Source organism: Sinocyclocheilus anshuiensis, unplaced genomic scaffold, assembly GCF_001515605.1.
Source record: "Sinocyclocheilus anshuiensis isolate Anshui unplaced genomic scaffold, SAMN03320099.WGS_v1.1 scaffold557, whole genome shotgun sequence".
NCBI classification, from domain to species: Eukaryota; Metazoa; Chordata; class Actinopteri; order Cypriniformes; family Cyprinidae; genus Sinocyclocheilus; species Sinocyclocheilus anshuiensis.
In genome coordinates this window covers 2,146-27,096 of record NW_015540883.1, presented here as the reverse complement: position 1 = coordinate 27,096, position 24,951 = coordinate 2,146, and the positions used below count along the sequence as shown (strand labels likewise).

Genomic DNA, 24,951 nt, shown 5'->3' with positions numbered 1-24,951 from the left:
ATATATATATATATATATATATATATATATATATATATATTATAACTACTATAAGAGTGCATTAAAAATGGGTCACCCAGCTAAACAGCACCTTGGCCAACTGGGAGAGCATCTTAACCAGCTAAGAACAGCAAATCAGGCTGGTTTAAGCAGACATTTAGTCACAACTTTTATTCACAGATATATTTTCGTTCAATAAATAAATAAATAAATAAAAAAAAATATATGACTAGCTTGTAGTATCTTTGGAATAAAGAGCTTTTAGAATGTTAAAAACCTATGGGGAAAAAAAAACAAAACATAAATAAATAAATAAATAAAAAAATATATATATATATATTATATGACAGCTGTCAAGTGGGAGAAGAGCCTTCTCAAAAGTTGATGCTTCCAGCGTCATGGTTTCAAAAAAGATGTGAAATAAAAACACAACATACTGTACATGTTCTGTTGTACTAGTTGTACTAAAACAATTAAATAGAAAAATCAAATGTATAATTTGTAAGACTCTGACAAAGATGTGAACAATTTTTACTAGTCAGAAACTCATAATTCCATCATGTGAATAATGACTCAAATATCATCTAAAATGTATGCTGAAATCAATAAAAATGGATCCATTCAGGATCCATATTATAACAAATGACTGATTTTTTCTTTTTTAAATACCTCCATAATATAGGTTAATATGCCTATCTGTAATAACCAAATCGATTTATATTATAATCTAATCTTACTTCTCAAAAGTGTATTTAGTTTTTCTGCCATTAACCTTATCTGTAGCCTACACACAGATTGCATAAATGAGGTTGTTGTATCCTAGCCTGTTTACTAGTATGACTCTAGAGAAAAGAACAGTCATCTGTGTAAAACAACCGTTAACATTATTTAGTCATCCCCTCAATACACTCACTCAGACACACAGTCCGGTTTCCTCCCCCCGCCAACGTGCTTCTCGCCCGCGCGCTCGTTACGTATGAGAGATTCCGTTGCTTCCCTCGTCCGTGGGCAGCCGGTGCTGGACTATAAACGCTCCCGGGGTGCGCGACGCTCCTCAGTCGCAGACTCGCAGTCGACTCGAGCACCAGAGCTGACCGTTAGAGCAGATAGCAGCTCGCGCTCAGGCTAACTCGCTCTCGGTTTGGATTTTGGGATGGAAACTCGTGCGGCTGCGCGGAGCGCTCGCGTCTCCAATACTCTTACCTTCAAGAGTAAGTACCAACTTTTTATTGTAATTATCAGTTAATGTTTACTGATTGTGCGTAATTTAATTTGAAGCGTAATATAGACATTATTTACATGCATTTTTGCTTATATTGTGCTTAAAACATGTATATGTTTATATTATATATGTATTGATGTACACGTAAAACACATTAAATCAATGTTATATTTTGAATTTTACAAGCTGCACACATAAATATAAATATGTAGCAATAACTGCGTAACAAACAAAAGTAGTGATAACTATCTCTACTTTTGTTTGATATACATTTATATTTTATAACATATACAACATACAAAATACATAAAAAATACATGATATGTATAAATAAAAAAATAAATAATATATACACATTTTTGTACGTTTACATTGTAGCGTTACATTTTTACATTTTCCCAGTCCCAGTTTGGTCTGACCTCAATACAGCAAATTCTGATTAATCCATAAGTGTAATGCGACTAGACAAACTTATTTTTAATTAACCTCTTTGATGTAACCAGGATAAATATAGAATAATCAATCATTTCTTAACATTGAGAAACTTACAAAGCTACTGTTAACAAAAACGGGTATGCAGTTACGCAAAAATGTAACACAGTTACATTTACACCGTACAATTTTCCACATTAGTCCTGTGCAGTGGATTAGTAGATCTTCTCCTGGAAGGGATGTGGAGTGACCAGGTCATGGGTCAGGTAATAGGAAAATCTTGTGCAGGCAACATGAATGCACACAGCATGATTTATTCAAACCATTCGTGTCTTTAAGCGCCATGTTATTGTGTAGAGTCGCCGATCCCCGTGAGGTCCCCTCTTAAATATTCATGAGCTGCAGTAATTGAATCGGGTTCGGTTTCACAAACCTGAAATTAATCTGGCCTTTTTGTTTCATGCACTCTTAGGCACTGTTCTGTTCTATCCTGGATGGACATGGACAGAGGGTGTCTCTGACTGGACAGAGAGTCTTTCCTAGAACTGCTTTCTTCAAGCGGAATAAATGTGGATATTACTTAACCCAGCAATGATATCTTAAATAGCAGCTGTTATATAGTATTTAATCCGCCATGATAAATGACAAATTGTTTCCTTATGTCTGCATCACTCCAGAACTTTAAGAAGATGTGGAACAGCTTCTTCTCAAATGTGAACAAGAACATCATATCCGTGTCCTGTCTGAAAATGCCTTCCGCGGCCTGGTGAATCTTGACCGCCTGTTGCTGCATGACAACCGCATCCGACAAGTCCATCGGCGAGCCTTCCGTGACCTGGGCAGATTGACCATCCTCTATCTCTTCAACAACTCTCTGCAGGAGCTTCCAGGCCAGGTGTTGAAGGATACGTCATTGGTGCAGTTTCTCAGGCTCAATGGTAACCCCTGGACCTGCGGCTGTGAAGCCAGGTCGCTATGGGAGTGGTTCCGCAAAGCTCGGATCTCCAGCTCAGACCTAACATGCTCTTCACCAGCCCCTCGTAAAGGCCAGGACCTGAGGTTCCTGCGGGAGCTGGACTTCGCCCTCTGCCCGTTACCTGACCCAGGATCCCTGGCTGGCACTACAACCACCACCTTCAGCACCAAGACCCGTTGGTGGTTCTCCAAGAACAAACCGGCCTCATCATCCAAGAGCCACGTTCACAAGAGCAGCGAGACCTTGAAGGCTTTTCCATTCACCTCTGTCAAACATCCCTCATCTTCATCATCCAAGTACGATCTCACAGTGGAGGAGGCTGCTTTACCCAAGCTGGAGCCTGAAGAGTACTGGGCAAACTATGGCAATGAGGATGCAGCCTCAGTCCGCTGTTTCGAGCTTGAATGTCCACCAGGATACGACTCTCCCATTCTCCCATCTTCCTCTTCGTCTTCACTTCTGTCCTTCCTCTCGCTCACAGCACTTACTCTCTCTTTTCACCTTCTCTTCAGCTGAGTTTTCCTTCTCCTCCTCTTCTTCTTCTGTTATGCTCCACTACCTTTCTCCTGCAATCGGGCTTATGCTAAAAAATGCATAGAAGCAGCCATGCAGGAAAGGGTGACAAGACTGGCACACAACAACAAATTAAAGACAACACACACTGTGCAATTCATAAAGTACAACAGAGACAGAGCTACTGCATGCATGCACTGCCAGCAGGCTTTGCAACACCACCTCAAGTCACGTCCTTCTCTAAAATCAGAGAACACAGGACAAGTAGAGGGGCAAAGAGAAAAAAGGCAGTGATGTGGAAAATTAAACTAGAGGTCAATGCCAAAGATGGCAGGGAAAGTTTCAACATGGAGAGGAAAACTCTCATGCTGACAAATGAGCTTACGTCAGTTATCAAATTACCGTCACATCATCATGTAAATAGGAACATACACAAACTAGACATACTTTTCCAACAGGAGACTGTCAATAGACTAGAGAGTAGATCTATTTGTCTTTTTGGTGAATGCTGGGTACTAAACCATACACTATCAGATACAGTGGCTCCAAAAAGTATTTAGGCACTTATGCTACAATGTCCAAATTTCAAGAAGAACATTTCACAAAAAGGTTTATTAGGTTTAAAATGATAAAACAATAGAGATATTGTATTTGGACACATTCTGATTTTCAAAATGAAATGTGCATAGTTGAAGCGATTAACTAAAAGCAGATGCCATTTGCTTTGATATTTTATTTCCTAATGCAATGACATTTTTAGGAGTGGTTTAAATGTCCAAATATTTTTGGGGCCACTGTAAACGATACGATGAACAGATAGCTAATGGAAGAACTGACTAACAAAGACTGTCGCTAATGTTTTTCATTTGTTAAAACCGTGTTAAGTACTTTGGTTTGTGTTAGTTAATCTGAGTTGTGCCACCTGAGTATCAGGTGAAGTTAGGGCAGGAAGTCAATGTTTAATTCAACCTGAAGAACTCAGGAACTGTTTGAGGTGAGAGATCTGTGTTTTCTCTGTGTGTAAGATATCACATAGTCTTTCTCTCTGAGCAAGTTTACAGAAAGAAATGTCAAACACAAACGTTGTCTTTGTCTAAAAAAAACAACTTGTAAATAAAACCACCATAAATAAATATTCCTTATTATAAAGTGTTTTATTGAGTGCTTTCTTGTTGCAGTATTTGATCTGTTGGTATGTGGGTGTGTGTGTGTGTGTGTAAGCATTAACTGAGCAGATGGTATGGAGAGGCAATTCGATTTTTAAATCTTACCCCAATGTTAAAATGGCTAAAATACAGTTTTTAAGTCCCTAACAGAGCATTCAGTTAGCTGCCAGTATGCATGTAAGAGACTATTCCACTTAGTTAATAAACACAAGCTAACATGAATATATAAACTGATAGTCATTTTATATATTCAACCCTTCAGCAATACAACAAAACAAGTAATCTAAAACCCCTAGAAGGTGTATTGCTCAGAGGTTAATCTTTCATAGCACATTTAATGTCATGGACTTTGATGATTAAATTAGGAATCAACTTTATCTCCGATGTTTTCCCATAAATTTCTTAGGAGAAATAAACTAAACGAGAAAAACAATTACTAAAATAATATTTATATGAAAAGGTATGATAATGATAATGCAAATGACAATCTGGCCATTACAAAGAGACACTTTGAAGATAACAGATCATTTTCTTGGGATAAACAGGAGACTTAAGCAAACTCTCCATTTAATCTCAATGCTGTCTAGGAGTAACAACTGAGGTCATAAATAGATCTTTCCTATACCTCCATATGTGTGCATACAAACTTTCAAAATAACTTGACTGGAAATTTCTCCTCTGAAGACGCACTCGCTCTATTCTTCCACAGAATGCTGTTTGTTCTAGGCTTTCTGTTCTGCATTGTTCTGCTGTCTTGTGTGTCAATCACTTGCATTCAGGCATTCATGAGCTGGTCATTCATTCATCTCTCGTTTCCTAAATCTCATCATCTCCTTATACGCTCTCTCCAGATGGTTCTGTTTGCATGGACGTGTGTTGGCGTGGCTGTGACGTGCATCATCAGTTGTGTGTCATGCCTGAGAGGGTACACGTGTGTGTGCTTGTGTGTCCTTAGACAGAGCACAAGTGTAAAATGTTCCGCCTGCAAGATCATTAGCGCTATTAATTTAGGGGTGAACAGAATGTGGGGAGAGACTAAAAAAAGATCAAGTTTGAACCACAAATAACATTCTGTTGCTGGGGACAAATAAGGCCATACTGAAGTAGCGCAGTACACTACCTGCAATAGCTAGTGTGCATCAGATGTATACACTAGTGAACACTGTCGGATGGAGTGTACACTACTGAGTGCAGATGGAGTGCACATTAGTGAATATGCATCAGATGGAGTGTACACTAGTGAATATGCATCAGATGGAGTGTCCACTAGTGAATATTTATCAAATTGAGTACACACTAATGAGAGCTTTAGATGGAGGTCATCAGATGGAATATACACTAGTGAATATTTATCAAATGGAGAATACACTAGTATGTACTCTAATCTCTAGAGTATACACTAATCATTTTGTATCAGACTGCGTGTACACCAGTGATTATTTATCAGATAAATTATACATTAATAAGTACATCAGATGGTGTGTTCACTATTGAGTATGTAACAGATAAAGTGAACACTAGTTTTTTTTTTAGATTTACCAAATGGAGTACACTAGTGAGCGTATTAGATGTAGTGCATCAGATGGAATATACACTAGTGAGTGAATTAGATGGAGTGCATCAGACGGAGTGAAAGCACAAGTGAGAGCAATGGATGAAGTATACACTAATGTGTGCATCAGACACTAATAAGCTTATTAGATGGCGTGTACATTAGTGAATATGTATCAGATGCATATCAGTCACATGAAGAATGAATGGAAGGATCATATAAAGTGTGTGACATGAGGAGGGGGGCCGGCGTGAATTAGTTGGGGTGATTAAGAGAGTGCGTCAGCAGCGTGGGGGTCTGCATCTTTCCCCTCTCATCCCCACCAAACTTCTGTTCTGAACTAAAAATATGCCCTGGCAGAAGGCACCCAGAAAGGAAGACAGAATGTGTGTGTGAAGGACAGTTTGAATAAAGGTATCTGAAAATATGGTAACATATGGTAAATCACTAGCTGGAGCAGCTTGTGTTTGGTGGTTTGCGTCAGGTGTCCATCATACATCATCATTCATTCATCGCTCTTTCCAGATGAGTGCTAATCTGCACTATGTTTAATCATGTAGCTCACACTGATTAAATCAAATCTCTCTTTTTCTGTCCAACTCTATTTTTGACAGGCAAGTTTGTTCAGGCTTTAGCTGAGATCATCTCTCTGGCTCAGGAATCTGTGCGTAAACACATGGGTTTATTTCCTGTTTGTCAGCGAGTACGAGAACCTTCTGAGGTGTTCAACCTCACTCCTGCTGATATCTTTTACACTCTGCTCCTCTTTCTTTCATCGCCTTCATTCACACATGCATCCATACTTTTCTGGCTGCACCTTGTCTTCTCACATGCCCTTTTTTTTAATGGTCTGCCACCTTCTCTGATTGTGACTAAGAAAATTTGTCATCTCCATGTGGTAAGTCTTAGCACAGTGAGGTGAACTCAGGTCAGGTGAGTGAGACAGTCTGCAGTCCTTTGCCCGTCCCAGACAACAAAAGGATGAGGGATGGATTATTACTTTACTGCCACCTATTGGCTGATCTAAACAATAGCTTGCTTTCAAGTAAAGAATGTGCACCACCCATTGTCTTGTTCACATCTGATTTAAACTTTAAAAATGTACAGTTATCCATAATTTTAATAAAACCTTCAAGAGCACATGTGAAAAAAATACAGCTTTATTTACTGAAACTAAAAGCAGTCTGACAATTGCTGAAGTGTTTTGAAATACTCATTATAACAAATATTTAGGGTGCATTTATTTATATTTGTTTGCACTATTTTCAATCGGACAAAACAAAATTAAGCAGCCTCTGGAACTCTTGAAATACGAATGTTTCATAAAATATTTAAAAACATGTTTTGTACAACAAACCGAGGAATGATTGTGTCACCAAAGTTTCTAGTGGCAAAATGAGTTTGTATCTCTCATCTAGATACTGCACCTGTTTGTGTTTGAGAAAGACAGGGAGAGACAGAAGGCGATATAGAGAGAGAATATGATGTGTGTGGGTTTTAAGGCCAGAGAATAAAAGCTAGTGAGAAAAACAAGAAAAGGAACAAAAACTATAAATTATAATAAACACAAATTTCAAACAAGAGAGAGGAGAGGAGAAGAGGAATCAGTCTTACAGCCCAATTTGGAAGAAGAACATTTAAGAGACAGTATCTATCCAGAACATGATCTACCACTCTGATAAACACGAGAGAAGGACACATCCATACACACCTTCTCTTCAATCTCTTTGATTTGTCTTCTCTGCATGTCAATCTTATCTTCAAGTTCTCTGATCCTCTGTAAGTCAAATGATAAAGTATCAAATCATTGTTGAATGAAACACAAAAAGAGTGCAAGATACAATGAAAGTGAATGCGAACCAGGGACAATCATTCACTTTCATTATGTGGAAGAGCAGCTTGGACAAATACTTTTTGGAAATTTTGGTAATTATCACATGCACGGTTCCCGACCTGCTGCGCAGACTGGAGGAGCTCCATGCGCTGTTGTAGAACGAGCGTGTCGGCATGGCGACTCTGCCGCAGGATCTGTCTCCGCACTGCATCCATTGACTCAGCCAGCTTCGCTCGCTGCCTGTCACTCAAACTCTCCCCCACACAGCTGTCTGGATCCTGCTGCAGGGCAGCGTATAATGTGGCCTCCAGCTCCTGCACCCTCTAAACATAACAAACAAACATGTACACAATGCTTTCGAAATGGCAAACGCTAATGAGTTTGGCCAGATTATGTAGCGGAATTGATTTTTAAACAGTTTCACATCTTTTCATGAATTTGACATTTACTTTTGGTCAAACTGACCAAACTGGCACTTGCCACAAATATGGTACAAACTGATGCCCTGTAACTTTTCTACTTATTGTACAAAACAACAATTTTAAATTAATATTTTCTTATTGTAATCTTGTAAACTTATTGTAATCACTAAAAATATACAGTACATTCGTTTTTACTTGAGCTAACAAATACACTGCCTGTGATCAACTTCCACCGACGTGACACTATTGTTTAAAAGTCTGGGTTCAGTAAGATGTTTTTAAAAACTTCTTTCAACACCAAATTTTAAAGTACATAGCAATACAATAGAACTACTGACAAAATATAAGGCACCTTATCTTAAAGGACTTAGAGAATGAAGGACATTATACCTTTTCACATAAAGACAGCACAGTGCCTGCTTGAATGACTGTCACCTGCTCCTCGTTTCGCAAGTTCTGCCAATGAAAAGTGAAGTGTTCATTTCAACTCTCTTTTTTGATAAACAGGAGTAATGCATGCACATATAATGGCAAAAAAACATACCCCATTATCCCCAAGAATGTCAAGCTTTTTCATGAGGTCAGGAATGATGACATCCTAAACCAAACACACATGAAGATGAGGCCAACATACAGTATGTTATCATACAGTACATATATGCAGCTGTGTGAAGTGTGCAGTTTGTGGTATTGTATATGAATTGTATAGTATAAAGCAGTGGTTCCCAACCCTGGTCCTGGAGGCACCCCAACACTGCACGTTTTGCATGTCTCCTTTCTCTGACACACCAGTTTCAGGTCTTGGAGTCTCTACTAATGAGCTGATGACCTGAATCAGGTGTGTTTGATTAAGGAGACATGCAAAATGTGCAGTGTTGGGGTGCCTCCAGGACCAGGGTTGGGAACCACTGGTATAAAGTATAGTGTATCGTATTGTATAAATCAATGGAGCTAAACTCACATTCCTTCAACCACACATTACTACAGTTAGTACATTATATAGTTTTGAATTAAGTACCTTAACATTAATAAATTTGGCATTACATGGTAATATGCCAGTAGTGTGTGGGATTTACCTTGACACCCTCTTGTCGGCAGTGTAGCTGTAGGATACTGTTGTTTTCAGAGGCAGAGATTTGCAGGTTAAAGGCAGGAGAACGGCGTTCCCTATCCTATTGGTTAAAAAAGGAATTGGTGGTGAAATATAGAGGGAAAGCATTTTTTGGTATGTATAGTATCTGGAGAGAAATTGTAGTTTTAGAGTAACAGTTAAATAATTAAATATTTCTGGATTGTTCAACCAAAAATAAAACTTTCTTCAGAAGTAACTGTTCAACAATACACAAAAAAATGAAGAGTGACCGAGGGGGGCAAAAATGACAAAAAAGGAGCACATAAAGATTCTCCAAGTCTTCTTAAGTCATAAAATAGCATAGTGAAATATGACTTAAATTTTGGTCTTTTCATCGCACAAACACAATTATGTGACTTCAGGAGACTGGACACTATGCACATTTATGGTACTTTAATATGTATTTTTTATCATTATTGAAGCATGACAGCACCACTCTAGTGAAAAAGATATGCACCGGCAGTGTACTTCAAATCTTAAAAGTATATATATATAAACTACTTGCAGATATATATAGATTAAATAAAAGACCATTTAAGTGTAATAGCGAGTACACTTTCAAGACACTTTTATACACTTAAAAAGTACATTTTGTAATGTAATTAAAATTTTTCTTTATAGTAAATAATGGTTTTACTGATCTTTTGTCATGATTTAAAGAACACAATACGCATTTAAGTGTCCAAAAACATTACATTCAGTTCACACTTAAGCATATTGTTTTAAAGTATATTATGAAAATGTATTGCTATATTTTAAAAGAATGCTAAAGTGTGCTTCTTTTTTACAAGGGTAGTTTCCTTTTACTTGCATGAAAAGAAAAGCCAGGATATTCTCCAAACATTCACTAATGTATCTGTGTTTAACAGAATAAATAAACTAATATGGGTTTGAAACAACATAAAAGGTAGTGGTGACATTCATATACATCAGGGTGCTAATAAAAGACTTAAACATACACTGTAAAAAATGATTGTGATTTTAACAGTAAAAGACTGTAAAAATGCTACAGTAAAAACCTGTTAATTGGTTATCATCAGTAAGTTTCCATACTATATACGGTGAATAACTGTAATTACATTTAATGTAATTTTACAGTAAAATACTGTTAAAATTATGGTTTTTGGAAGTGAAAAAGAAAAAGTCATTGTATAATTTACAGTGAAAACCCGTAAATTGACACTCCCAGAATTCCCTGCATGACACTTCATATTGTATGTTTGTTCTTTGAAATAACTGTTTCTTCTTAGATTTTTTCTTATCAGTTGTGTACATTAGGGTTTTATCTTACATCTAATGTTGTTAAATTAATGTTTATTACATTATTTCAGTATTGTGTGTTACCATGGTGGTGTTTAGTGTTTGTGTGAATGACACTGTGCACCTTCTATATATATATATATATATATATTAGTATATATATCCATTCTCAGCTTGTGGAAGGGCTGTTTGTGATGAGCTTTGATTCATCATGTGACTTTCTCATCACCACCTGTTTTTGGTGGTTATCAGTATTACAATGGTTCAAAACAGATATTAGTATTTCAATATGCTGGTTTATTAACATTGCATCAGTTAATGAAATACGTTTTTTTATTGTGAATTTAAGTCTGTAAAACCTAAAATGTTGCTACCATATTTTTAACGGTGAAGTTCTGGCAACCACAGCTGCCGGTATTTTACCGTAAATGTCATAGTTTTTTTTTTTTTTTACGGTGTACAGATAAGTTCATCTCACACTTAATGCAATGTAACAACATTATGGAACAGAATGTATGCAGCTACTATGAATATTGTAGGCTCTGTGACAATCTGCTTATGTTCCTCTGTTGCTTTGGATAAAAGTGTCTGCAAAATGTATAAATAAGTATAGAAACCATTACCAATCACATGACTTAACTACAATTAGAAAGTCCATGTGTACAATATTAAGAATGTTCTAAGGTGTGTAAAACACTCAGACTAAAAATACTTTAAAAAGTAGAATGCTGAAAGACAAACAAACAAACAAACAAATAAATAAATAAATATTTTGAAAAATGTCTTTGTTTTTTGTCCATAAAATGAAAGTCAATGAGGGCCAATGTTGTTTGGACTCCACTGACATTCAGAATATCTTCTTTTGTGTTCCGCAGAAAAAACTAAAGCCATATATGTTTGGAGAAACATACTGTAAGGGTAAAAGATTACAGAATTTGGATTTTTGGGTGAACTGTCCCTTTAAGCACACACACTTAACCAGATGTTTCAACTGAATTACTTATAAACCACACACTTTGTGTCATTTCTGTAATCAAACAATATGCACTTAATTATATGCAGTAATTTGAACTAAGAAAGTGTTCTTTCTAATTGGCAGCTGCAGTTACCATATGCTGTAAGTTGGATTCTGTAAATTAAATAACATTCTCACAAAAATGTCACAGTGATCACACAGAAATATTCAATATCTCATAGAAGATGTATAACATTCTACAAGCAAACAAAAAGAGTACATAGGCACACAAATGTGTTGGGATAAATAATGATCTGCTGACTGAAAATTTGACATGACCATTAAAAAAAGTGAATTTGTGCATTTATAAACAAATAAAAATACATGCAGGAGGTGTAGTCAAAAATAAAATAAAAAAAGATTGGTGAGGAGTTTCACTCAAATAAATTTTATTCCACAGAAACGTATAATTAACAAAACAATAGTGATATAAATATACAGTTCTTAAAACAGAAAAAAAAAACATTTAAAATGTGTATGAAAATATTTATAACAACATGAACACATAAAACTCAAAGCAGTGCCAGTTTTGTGTATGTAAGGGGTAAAATGGATTCATGTATGTAGCTTGTGTAGACATGAGCCGGGTTTGGCCGCTTTTCAGACCGATGAGCTTTGTAAAAATCGACGCGTTTCAGAAAGGCGGGGCATAGAGGAAAAACAATAATGTACAGTATGTGGCAAATAATGTGTCTTTTGAACCTTAAACCGCATAACCACATTTCATTACACCAAATACACAAAATAATGTTCTTTTTAGCAGCATCATATGACCCCTTTAAGTGTTTATGTTTGAGTATATGTATATTATAGGAAACTAAGGACATAGGCTGTACCTTTTCTCTGAGTTCCTGGCTCACCCTGAGAAGATTTTGCTTTTCCTCCACCCAGTTTGAGTCCTGCATAACATAAACCCACACAAAAACACACACACCACTACAAATTACACTACTAGTACTTAACTAACACTCCTATTACCAAGGCACATGTGCTGTGGTGATGTGACAATAAAAGTGACTTGACTTGACTTGACTATTATCACTAATCACACACAATCCACACTCTCATTTAAAAAAAAAAATCTCACATCAAATATCAAATACTCAGTCTTAAACACTGAGCTCAGCATAAACAAAGAAATGCATGGAGAAAAAATAAATAAAATGAGAGGTTAAAGATGGAGAAAGGAGATTTATTAGGCCACATGCAGGTAAGTCCATTTCCATATTTTACAGGAAAAAAAACATCAAGCAATCAATAAGAGACAAGCAGAGAATAGAAAGGAAACACATGCAAGAGCAGACTGACCAATGACAAACATGCACTCATTCAGAATAGCATAGTACCATACTACTCTTACTAATTATGCGTTATGTATACTATGCACAGCATGGAAATGTCATACTTTCATACTGAAAACAAATTTCAGACTCCTCTTTACAAAAATTGGAGTAAAAATACTACATTTTTATTTCTAAAATAATAGATGGTCAGCATTCACCTAATTAAACGTTTAACATTATGAGGTCATGCAAAACATTGTTGCACACTACTGCTTGAAACATTTAGCAAATGTTGAATAATTCACAGTTCTGTTTCACATACTATTTAAAGGGTCATGAAACACTAAACTACATTTTCTGAGATTTTAACAAGAGTTGTTTGCACTTCACAGAAGACAACGTTAGCATCCGTTAATTTTTTAATTATAGGAGAAAATGGTTAAGCTTTTCTCTAATCTGTAGCTTACCACACCCAGTTTTGCACCATTTTTCAGAACTGTGGAGAGAACTAGCGGGTGTTGAAATAGAGTGCAAAGAAGTGAAAGTGAAAGTTCCAGAAGTGAAAACAAAATGTCTCCCTAGGGAAAATGGTTTTTAATGACTTGCAAACCTTAAAGAATTTGTGGTGAGAAACTACATTACCCATGATGCTGTATGGAAATTCCACCAATCAGAGTCGCGGCAAGCAATCGCACCAAAAAAATGCTCTGCAGGAAACGCCCGATCCCATGAAGCATGCAAATGACCATAATTAAATCTCCAAACACTCCAAATACTTTATGTATTTGTAAATCAATCTATCTATCTCTCTCTCTCTCTCTCTCTCTATATATATATATAGATATATATACATACATACAGTATATAGGATTATTATTTTTTTTTTTAATGCATTTAGCAGACGCTTTTATCCAAAGCGACTTACAGTGCATTCAGGCTATACATTTTTTACCAGTATGTATAATATGATTAATGTGTAGTTTTTTCTTTTTAAAGCAGTTACAGTCTCATCTATTTCTCTTTTTGACCGATTTTAACATACTTTTGTAATGTACTGTAGTGATACACCTCATAGCTGGTTGGCTTGGTTCATGGTTTATAATGCTTTACTGAAGACTTTTTTAAAAATCCCTATGCAAAAATGAATGGGAAAAATACTTCTGGAACCAACGCCACTGAAAAAGTGGGTGTGCACTAATGCACTTTATAGGGGGTTTTATGACCCTTTAAAAAACAGTAGGCAGTAAGCTAGTATCCCATTCCGAGTAAGACCGAAACGAAAGACCAGCAATATATTTGTGCCCTAGTACACCCCCAATTTTTGGTCAGTGAACAGGATGTAGCACAATTCTCAAATCTAGTGTTAAGACAGGCTGTGAAAACTATATTATAGTATACAGGGGAGACGGCAAGGCACAAATAGCATGAATATGAAATGATTACGCCATACTTAACTGTGCTGATTGATTTGATTAAATATACATTGGAAAAAGCTAAGTAAAAAGCATTGGTCAAGCAAAGGAAATGTACAGAAATAACAAAAACTGTAAAGTATGACTGATCCTATGGGGGAAGTCACATGATTTGGTGCCATATCCTCTCTGTGTAGTGCCAGCACACAAGCATGGCTGTCAGAAAGACAAGCAGCAAAGCCAATGTGACTGGAGTCAGGGGTGTCTTCTCCCCACCCTCTTTCTTATTTACCTGCCCCTTCTCTGCCAAGCTCCGCTCCAGGTCGGCAATCCGTGCCTGACAGCCAATCAGCTCCGTCTGCAGCTGCTCCCGTGTCTGACGGACAGAGCACAGAGCCAATCAAAGAGCCAGCCTAGGGCATATGTACGCATAAACAGTCTATACTGGCTTCTTTTGAATGTCAAAAGAATTTCAAATGTTTGAGATTTTGGTGGGTTTTTTTTTTTGAGGCAGGAATTTTCGGCCATGCTTGCTACAATGCTGGCTGTGATCAACAGATGAGTGCTATTTCAGTGTGGGCAAAGGAGATTCTGAAAAGGTCTTGGAATTAATTTAAATTGTATTTAAACATTGGTGCAATTTGATTCAGATCAAAAACAAAAAAATAGTGGTAAGAAAAGGATCCTTCAGAATGTCCAGTGTTGGTGGGGTTAAACATGCGTCTGTGGAGTTGGCGTCATGGGCCCTCACCCTGCAGTGTCTCTCAGGGTCCAGAGGCCCTGTAGTCTCCTGCAGAAGTGCGTAAGCTCGCTGCAGTGCCTGGTACTCTCGCGTCAGCTGCCGAAATCGCAGCTCCGCCTCCTCTCGGGAAAAGCCCTGACGAATAACAAATGCAATTCCATGTGTCACATTTGTTTTTCAGCTGTTAATGTACAGGTGCATCTCAATAAATTAGAATGTCATTTAAATGTGAGCCAAAATCATCACAATTAAAAGAACCAAAGACTTAAACTACTTCAGTCTGTGTGCATTGAATTTATTTAATACACGAGTTTCACAATTTGAGTTGAATTACTGAAATAAATGAACTTTTCCACGACATTCTAATTTATTGAGATGCACCTTTAAAATATGAAACAATTTAACGAGACATTTGCTCACCCTCAAGTTGTTCCAAACCTGTAGGACTTACTTTTTTCTGGTGAACACAAAATAATATATTTTGAAGAATGTTGGTAACCAAAGAGTTTTGGGGGAGGTGGTGTGGAGTTTATACAGCACCAAGAAAGTGTAACAGGTTTGTTACGACATGACGGTGAGAAAATTATGTCAGAATGTTCATTTATATGTGAACTATTATAAGGAAAAAACTGGTTAAGTAGTTCCTGAAAATCAAAAACACAACAATTCAAGACAACCTCAGGCAAGTTTGCCTGATTCATATTTTGGTTATTATTGTGCTATCTATTTTTTAGTCATGATTTTGCTTGCCTGCAGTGGGAAAATCTTTTTGAAGACAAAACGTTCTTTTTTGGAGTGAACTAAGACCAAGCACTGAATCAGGTAGGACTGGGTTGCATGACGTCACATAATTAATATGCATGAACATATTAATAAGCATATATGCAAGTTTTACAATTTGCCCACCAACATTTCAGACTGTTCAAACGCATTTGGTTTTCCAGAAGATTTACACAGCAATTTCTTCTGCTTGTGTATCATACGGCCTATTATATTTCATACAATTAAAATGCATTCCTGTAAAAGTGTCTGTAATTATCATGAATCTCATTGTTTCACGATACACATTGTAACATAATACACATGGTTTCAAAGCAGCTTTACAGAAAATCATGATGTTAATGTTTATAATATTTTAATATTGTTATGCCTTATAGTCGAATTTAGCACATAAAATAGATGACATTTTCTATGTATTTTATATTGCTTTACGTGAGCACACTGTATATATACAGATAAAACTTAATACAGCTGTGCGACAATACAGTTTACATTTTGCTACAATAAAATGTTTGTTGTAAACAAACAACTGTTTACAGTTAGTAACAGTTTCAGTCATTAAACTAAAATCAAACTCAAAACAAATCAGATTTGTGCCTAATTTTTATGACATTTAGTGAAGAAAATCTTATTTAATGAAGAGCATATTCGAGAGAGCCGAGAACACTACAAGAACACATTGTTATGGGATCGTCTTCACGGTGCAGTTAATGACTCGATTATAATCCTGCTCCTCGTTAACTAGCTCTGACTCTCAGTAAACAACATGATGGGTAGGGGCCACTTATGAACAAGAGAACAGCTGAGATGCCTCATCACGGTCCCTTGAGCACAACACTTAACTGCATCTGACCAAATAACAAGCCTAATTCAAATGAATGCTTTGAATTAAACAAACACTGAAGTTTGACACCATGTTTACACTCTCCAGGGCTGCCAAATTTATGAAATGAATATGCAGACTACAGTTTTATACTGTCAGAAGATAATCAAAATGTTAGGGTGGTGTTAATGATTTTCATATACTGCTGTGTGGCTGCTAAAATGTTTGGAGTTGTTTTGGTTGTATTGCTATGTGGTTGCTCAGAATTCAATTTAAGTACTTAATTAAATGTTCAGTGGACAGTAAGCAAGTAGCTGTACTGGGTTGTTGCTAGGTTGTTTCTTACTTAGAAAAATAATAATACATTTCTCTTCAATAAGCTAAATTATTTGATGTATTATCCATGTCAAACATACAGAGCAAGTTACACATACTAGCGAATCACAAACACTAAACAACTGGATTTTTATAGGGGCTGAAAAAATGTAAATCTTCACAGGAACTTTGATGGACAGCACAGGAAACTATGATTTAAGAGATGTAAACAGGATTAAGATTCTAACTTGTGCATTTGGTTTGGATGTACTAACATTCAAAAGCATGGGGTCAGTAAGTTTTTCTTTACTTTTTTTTTTTTTTAAAGAAATGAATACTTTTATTCAGCAGTGACACATTACATTACTCAAAAATGACATTTAGAGTATAATGTTACACAAATATAATTTAATATAAGGTTCCATTTCAAATAAATGCTGTCCTTTTGAATGTTTTATTCATCAAAGAATCCTGAAAAAGTGTATCACAGTTTCCACAAAAATATTAAGCAGCACACCTGTTTTCAATATCGATAACAATAAGAAATGTTTCTTGAGCAGCAAATGAAATATTAGAATTATTTCTAAAGGATCACGTGACACGGAAAACTGGAGTAATTGCTGCTAAAATTCCGTTCTGCCATCACAAGCATAAATGATACATTATAAAATATAAAAATACAAAACGGTTATTTTAAATTGTAATAATATTCCACAATATAACTGTTTTTACTGCATTTTGGATGACGTAAATGCAGCCTTGGTGATATTCCACAATATAACTGTTTTTACTGCATTTTGGATGACGTAAATGCAGCCTTGGTGATCATAAGAGAAATCCTTAAAAAAAAAAAAAAAATCTTACTGACCCCAAACTTTTGAACGGTAGTGTAGTCGAGCTGCAAGAGTATTCAGTGCAGTTTGTAAAATAATTTATTACATGACATACATCTTCAAGATCCTCTTCGGGGGTGGCAGGGGTGTGATCTGTGCGGTCGGTGTTATATGATGTCAGAGATGACGTTTCAGAATCGACAGATTCTTCGTCAAATCCAAAATATGTCTCCACAACATGCCTCTGAAAAAGAAAGAAGACAGTACTTAAATATTATACCCATATTCACACTAAACTAGTGTAATAAAATCACTTACTAGCCTAACTAAAGTCCAATTTAACTTTCACACAATTTCCGCAAGTATACCATAGAACAGTACAGTTTGCCTCTCCTCTCTTTTGTTTACACACAAAAAAAAAAATCCACTCACAGAAATTATGATGGTAACACATGACCTACCCAGGAAGAGCAGTGTGTGTGAGTGATTTAACAAAAATATGACCCTGACCGTTTCTGCTTTAAAACCTTTTGGAGTGTCTTACTGTAAGTGCATTACTGTAAATGTGAGATGTGAGAAATGAGGGAATCACAATCACAAAGATTGTCAGTACTACCCACATATGCTGTGAACACGGTGTGCCTTGTTTCTAAATCCAGAATAATCAATCATTTCCATGGACCGTACAGTATTTAACTGACACGCAGATGTCCTTTGATTGCACAGACACTTTTTGAAGAGAACTGAACTGAGCTGGATTGAGACATCACTGATGTTTTCTGTTGTCCTTTTGCATTATCAGCACACGTTTAACACTGTAAAGCTGCGTTGACACAATCTGTATTGTATAAAGCACTATATAAATAAAGGTGACTTGACTTTGAATACACTATGCAATCGCTCTTACCATCGTGTTTGTAGGTCATCTCCTGACAGCCAGAGAAATACAGACACACCAGAGCACACAGACACAGGAACATGGAGAGATACAGCACCAGCAGGAAGTACTCTGGCATACTGGATGTGTATTTGTGCTCCTCAGTCCAGTGTCATGGTATGCGGTATATCCTTTTAACCTCTTTAACCAGCATCATCTTCCTCAGTGTTCACAGGAAATGAGAGTTACAAAGTGTGTGTTAAAGCCTGTGTTACGGTAATCTCTTGATGCGTCTCTCTTGCGTGAATTTATAGTCAAGTCCACTGACTCCACCTCCATAGCAACGGTTCTTGAGAACGAACAACTAAACCCCACCCCACAACGCCACAAACACACACACACAGGTTTACTTCATTTAAATGAGAACATGCAGTACCATATACAGTATAAAGCTAATCATAATAAGCTTTACATATTAATTACTTCATATATTAGTTACCCAAGCTCAACCATTTTTAGAACAAAATAAAATATTATTTTATTTATTTAGTAATATTCTTTTTTTCAATTCAGGACATCCTCAAATGTTCCCAAAGACGGTTTTGTCAGATTTAGCTAACAAAAAAAATGGATCATTTTGTATCAAAAATACAGTGAAGTAAACCCAAACATACACAAACTCTGAAGGACTGTAACATTGCAACCGCGTTTATAGACTTTTGCATTGTGAAAATAGGGTTTTTAGTTGTTTGGATGACTGGCTTAACCTTTTAGGCAACAAAAAAAAAAAAGAAAAGAAAGAAATCAGAGACTGTTTAAGTGATGTTTAGCTGGTGAAAGCATGAGAAAGAAAAAAGAACTTGGCTGGACTCAGAGGTCTCGAGAGGCCAATTAATGTACCAATGTAACCAGCACACACACGAAGAAACACACACACACACTCCTCAGAGGAGACAGTTGCTTAGCGACAGTGTCCATATGCTTTAAAGAAAAGAGAAAGTAACCAGAGCAAAACTTCCATCAAAGAGACTCCAGAAATGGTTCAACATAATTCTATGAATGAGAGGATCAGCTCACCTTGGGCAACTTGATGTTTTTTCGCCTGTTCTTTTTGTTGATTATCATCCTGTCCCGTTCCTGAAAGCACATCCAGACATTACATTAAATAAAACACAAAAACACACAACTCAGAATCATCATTCAGCAGCACATTCAAGGAGTATGTTTCATTTCACATTTAATCAAGTATGAATGCTACAGGTCAACAAGTTTACACTACCATTTTTTTTTTTATGTTTTTGAAAGTCTCATGCTCACCAAGGCTGCATTTACTTGATTAAAAAAAAAATAAAAACAGTAATACTGAGATATATTATTATAATATAAAATAGCTGTTTTAATATATTTTAACCCCTTCACTGTCACCCCCCATTTTTTTAAATAGGCGTGCAGGTGCACTATCCAAACTTAAATTGTTGTAATTTATGAACACTTTGGAATACAGACATAAGGTTGGTCTCTTTTTAAAGAAGAAAATCAGCAGATTATCGCAAAAGTGGAATTTTTTTGAAATAATTAAAGTATCAAAACGTTATGGTAGTTTAAATTTACTGTAAAGAAAATGCACTATATTAATTTTATTTTATTTTATATATAATAAATATTTTACATAACAGGTTTTACTCTAAAATTGGTATAAAATTAAAGCCTTATGTCTAAATAAGTTATGTTCCAAATTTGAAGTTGATATGAAAAAAATTGAGGTTCCTGTGAGATTTTATTTAGGGCGTTATACCACAAACAGCCACCGGGTGCCATCCAAACTCCATTGAATTTTTTTATGCATTTTTCTGTCACAAATGTCTAGATTTCTCTGTCAATACTTCTATCTCAAAATAACCACCATATGGAATCCTGAGGTTGACCTTTCCAATGATATGTTATTTGTCAAGATTATAAAAAGTTTTGATTGTAAAAGACCGTAATGCATTTTGTAATATGACACTTGACACCACCCACTTAGGGGGAGGAGACCACCAAAATATTTTAAAGTACCATTTCCATGGTAACACAATGTCCGATTTCAAAATGGTTTTCACAGGATGAATCTTGGGCTTCTAAGCTTTCAAATGATATATGATATTATATATGATATTATGATGATTACTAAAAGATTTGATAGAGAAAAAGGACAACAACAAAAAAGAGTGCCAAGCGTCCCACAGGTGGGACGGTGACAAAATATTACTTATTCCTGTGATCAAAGCTGAATTTTCAGCATCATTACTCCAGTCTTCAGTGTCACATGATCTTCAGAAATCATTCTGATATTCTGATTTGGTACTCAAAAACATTTATTATTATTCTCAATGATGACTTTTGTGGAAAACATGATACATTTATTCAGGATTCTTTAATGAATAGAAAGTTTAAAAGAAAAGCTTTAATTTCAAATAGAAATATATTGCATATTAATAATGTATTTACTGCCACATTTGATCAACTCAATGCTCCCTTTCTGAATAAAGGTATTAAAAAATTGAATTTCTTAAAATAAATGGGTAACACTTTAGTATAGTATAGGGACCAATTCTCACTATTAACTAGTTGCTTATTAGCATGCCTATTATTAACATATTGGCTGTTTATTAGTACTAATAAAGCACATATTCTGCATGACCATATTCTACATTCCTAATCCCACCCAATACCTAAACCTAACAACTACCTTACTAACTATTAATAAGCAGCAAATTAGGAGTTTATTGAGGCAAAAGTCATAGTTAATGTTTTGTTAATAGCGAGAATTGGACCTTAAAATAAAGTGTGACCAAATAAATAAATAAATAAATAGATAGATAAAACTTTTGAACGGTAGTGCATATAAACATTGTCACATGCAATACTACTCTGATGCTGGCAATACTGTATTATCAGCATGCATGTTAACAGACGTCATGAGGGAGGGGAAGAGAAAATGAGAGTGATGCTGAAATTCATTTCTAATTAGGCTTTGCCTTAATGAAGTAAACAAACTAATTAACAGACACAGCGCTGATTACCAAACACAAATAATTACAGGGTGTGACCAATTAGAGAATAAGTACACACAGTGCACACACTAGTGTTGTCAAAATACCCGGTACTTCGGTACCAAGTCGGTACTAAAAAAATGAATATGTAACGGTACCAGGTTTTTTTAAGTACCGGTGGTACCGAGTACCCGGTCAACCCGGTTCTTGATGCTCTATCCGAAAGGTGTGCAGATGCGCTCTCTTCATAAAAGCACTGAGACGTGGCGACATCAAAACGAAGAAACACACCAAACTAACAAAACACTTTAAAGACAGACACCCAGATCAAATGAAAGAGTTCAAGCAGCTAAGTTTCATTTTAATATTTAGATCTTCAGTGTTTCCCATACATTGATTTATTTGTGGCGGCCCGCCACAGTATCAAAACTGACCGCCACAAATAGATTTTCCTAAAGGCTTTGACTTTGTTGAATAAACATGAGCACTGCACGTGTCAAAGTCGAAACCCGGTGCGGGTGTTTTTATATCACTTTATTTCTGAAGGAAACCAACTGTCTTCAGAAAATTATGGATATCATTTTCATTCCATCTTGCCTGTAATGCCTGAGCAGCGTTTGTGAACAGCACTTATTAGATTACAGCCGTTACCGGGGAAACCGCTATCTCTCCTGCTCTACAAGCGCCTCCTGCTGGCAGAGAATGAATTTGCATATATATGCCACCACAGATAGAGTGCAAGTCTGTGGGAAACACCACTTCTGTTATGAATATTATTCAATATTTTAATTTGAATGTCGGATTGAAATGAATGCTGTTATTAGAGTAGTTAATCATTAGCATAGTATAATGAGCATTAGAAGTTTCTTTATTAACTATTTAATGCTCCTATAACTTTTATTAGGGTAAAAAAAACAGGAGGACATGATGATATTTACTATTTTTACACACCAGAGGCTTTTAAATTAATTGTGAATCTAAAATATGTGTGTTAGAGAATGAACAAATGGTTAACATTGTTTGTGTCATATCAGTCAGAAAAGCAGTTCTGGGCTTTTTTTTTCCTTTTTTTTTTTTTTTAGCTAGTGTAGTTAGTTGTTATTCTTGGCTAAATAACTCTAGAAGGTTTTCAAAAGCCCTTTAAAATTAAATATGTACACAGTTTGGATTAAATGAAAGTATAGTCAATTTTTTTAATTAGCATGTTTTTGTGTTTTGCTTTGGTACCGAAATTGGTACCGAGAACCGTGGATTTTCACTGGTATTGATACCGAATACTGACATTTTGGTACCGTGACAACACTAGCACACACACTGACACAAACAGGACACAGACTATGTATCTGGAAATAGATTTAAAGACAACATGAAATCAAAATGGACAATCTTTACTTTTAAAAATAAATTTCCTGATTTTATTATTTCTTATTTACCGATGTGACCAGAGCTGTGTGAGTGAGGGAAAATAACAAATGAGTGCACCTATTATGTTTTTTCAGAAATTGCCTTTCACATAGTGTATAATATAGCTATTTGAGAATGTAAAAGATCTGACTTCCTGCACAAACCTACGTAGGTTTGTCACAAATTTGCTTAATGATCTTTATTGGCTGCCATGTGTAGAAGACAGTATTTTCTGTGCGGCGAAAGTGAAACCACTTTGCATGTACTCCCAAAGGATGAGGACTGAGGAGTCTCACCTCTCATTGTGTTCCCGTTATTTTATTCACGACTGCTTTTCAGAAACTTAAAGGATCACAGCCTATAAGTATGATCCATTATTTATGTATATATTTTCTACTGAGTGTTCAAAGCACAGTTATGTGTTGTATACAGTCTACAACAAGTGCACTGCTGTAGCCCTCTGCTAACTGGCTAACTCACATTTTTGTCTTGAAATTCTTCTGCTCATCAGCTGTGAGCCCACTATTACCCATGTTGAAACCCATGTTTACCTTGCAAATATCAACATGTGTGTGTTTATGGCTCACAGAAACAAACCTGCGTGAGCTCATCTATAATGCCATGCTGCTCGCTGATTTGCAAACGCAGATACTCGACTTCCTGTTGCTCGTGGGCGTGACTCAGGTCCGTTAGAGACGTGTGTCTCTTCAGCCCACCCGGCTGCAAGTTCTGCTGGGATTTCTCTTTCTGAGGAAACACAGCGACAGAGATTTACTCTATAAACATTGTTTAAGTTTAAGTACAAATGTTCAATGTTTATTAAATGAATTCTGAATAAAAATACTTATCAAAATGTAATAACTTTCTTCACATGCTGAATAAAATTATTAATTTCTTTAAAAAAAAGTAAAGGCAAGGCAAGGCAAGTTATGCAGAGGTCAGACAGATTCAACCGCAATTTCAAAAAGAAGTTAAGTCTGTTTTTGAAGCAATTGATAGCAACATTTTGGAAGAAATAGTACAGCACCTTAATATGTCAACCTGCGACCTTGACACACTTCCCACATCTTTTTTCAAAAGTGTGTTAAACTGTTTAGAAGCAGATCTCTTAGAAGTGGTGAACACCTCACTTCTTTCTGGGACTTTTCCAAACTCCCTGAAAACTGCAGTTGTTAAGCCCCTCCTGAAAAAGAGCAATCTTGATAACACCATATTGAGTAACTACAGTTTCTTTTGTTAGTTAGTTTCAGTTGTTGAAGCCCTAAGACTGGCAAGAGCGGCTTCCAAATCTTCTATACTTATTTTGCTGGATCTGTCTGCTGCTTTTGATACGGTGAACCACCAGATTCTCCTGTCAACACTATTGGAAAATTGCATCTCAGGAACCGCACGCCAGTGGTTTGAGTCTTACCTCTCAGATAGGTCCTTCAAGGTATCTTGGAGAGGTGAGGTGTCCAAGTCGCAACATCTAGCTACTGGGGTGTCTCAGGGCTCAGTACTTGGACCACTTCTCTTCACTGTCTACATGGCATCACTAGGTTCTGTCATTCAGAAACATGGCTTTTCATATCACTGCTATGCTGATGACACTCAACTCTACCTCTCATTCCATCCTGATGATCCGACGATAGCTGCTCGCATCTCAGCATGTCTAACAGACATTTCTTGTTGGATGACGGACCATCACCTTCAACTCAACCTGGCTAAGACAGAACTGCTTGTGGTTTCAACAAACCCATCACTTTATCAAAATTTCACCATCCAGTTAGGCTCATCAACCATAACTCCTTCAAAAACAGCTAGAAACCTTGGAGTTGTGATTGATGATAAGCTGAATTTCTCAGACCACATTGCTAAAACTGCCCGGTCCTGCAGATTTGCTTCATACAACATCAAGAAGATCAGACCCTTTCTTTCAGAACATGC

The 24,951-nt window shown here is 36.3% G+C and overlaps 2 protein-coding genes across 2 annotated transcripts; one reads left to right on the top strand and one right to left on the bottom strand.

The window, feature by feature from the left end:
• The first annotated feature begins 1,893 nt into the window (after window positions 1–1,893).
• On the top strand, window positions 1,894–3,689 carry LOC107688600 (reticulon-4 receptor-like 2). The gene is made up of 2 exons (XM_016486317.1): window positions 1,894–1,920; window positions 2,355–3,689. The coding sequence occupies exons 1-2, from the start codon at window positions 1,894–1,896 to the stop codon at window positions 3,144–3,146; spliced, it is 819 nt and encodes a 272-aa protein (XP_016341803.1). The 3' UTR covers window positions 3,147–3,689.
• Window positions 3,690–7,060: 3,371 nt separating this feature from the next.
• Window positions 7,061–23,772, bottom strand: LOC107688599 (janus kinase and microtubule-interacting protein 3-like; the record flags this gene model as incomplete). Its single annotated transcript, XM_016486316.1, has 12 exons — window positions 7,061–7,409; window positions 7,573–7,638; window positions 7,815–8,018; window positions 8,508–8,573; window positions 8,662–8,715; window positions 9,194–9,289; window positions 12,361–12,423; window positions 14,512–14,595; window positions 14,971–15,096; window positions 17,828–17,956; window positions 19,667–19,726; window positions 23,623–23,772. Coding segments are annotated over 12 exons (1,149 nt in total), but the record flags the coding sequence as incomplete, so codon positions are not given.
• Window positions 23,773–24,951: the final 1,179 nt, after the last annotated feature.

Excerpts from the sequence above, each read along its gene's own strand:
- LOC107688600 (XM_016486317.1), top strand. The coding sequence starts at position 1,894 with ATGTGGAGTGACCAGGTCATGGGTCAG. Across the intron at positions 1,921-2,354 it reads GTGACCAGGTCATGGGTCAG|CTTCTTCTCAAATGTGAACA; the intron begins GTAATAGGAAAA and ends GATGTGGAACAG.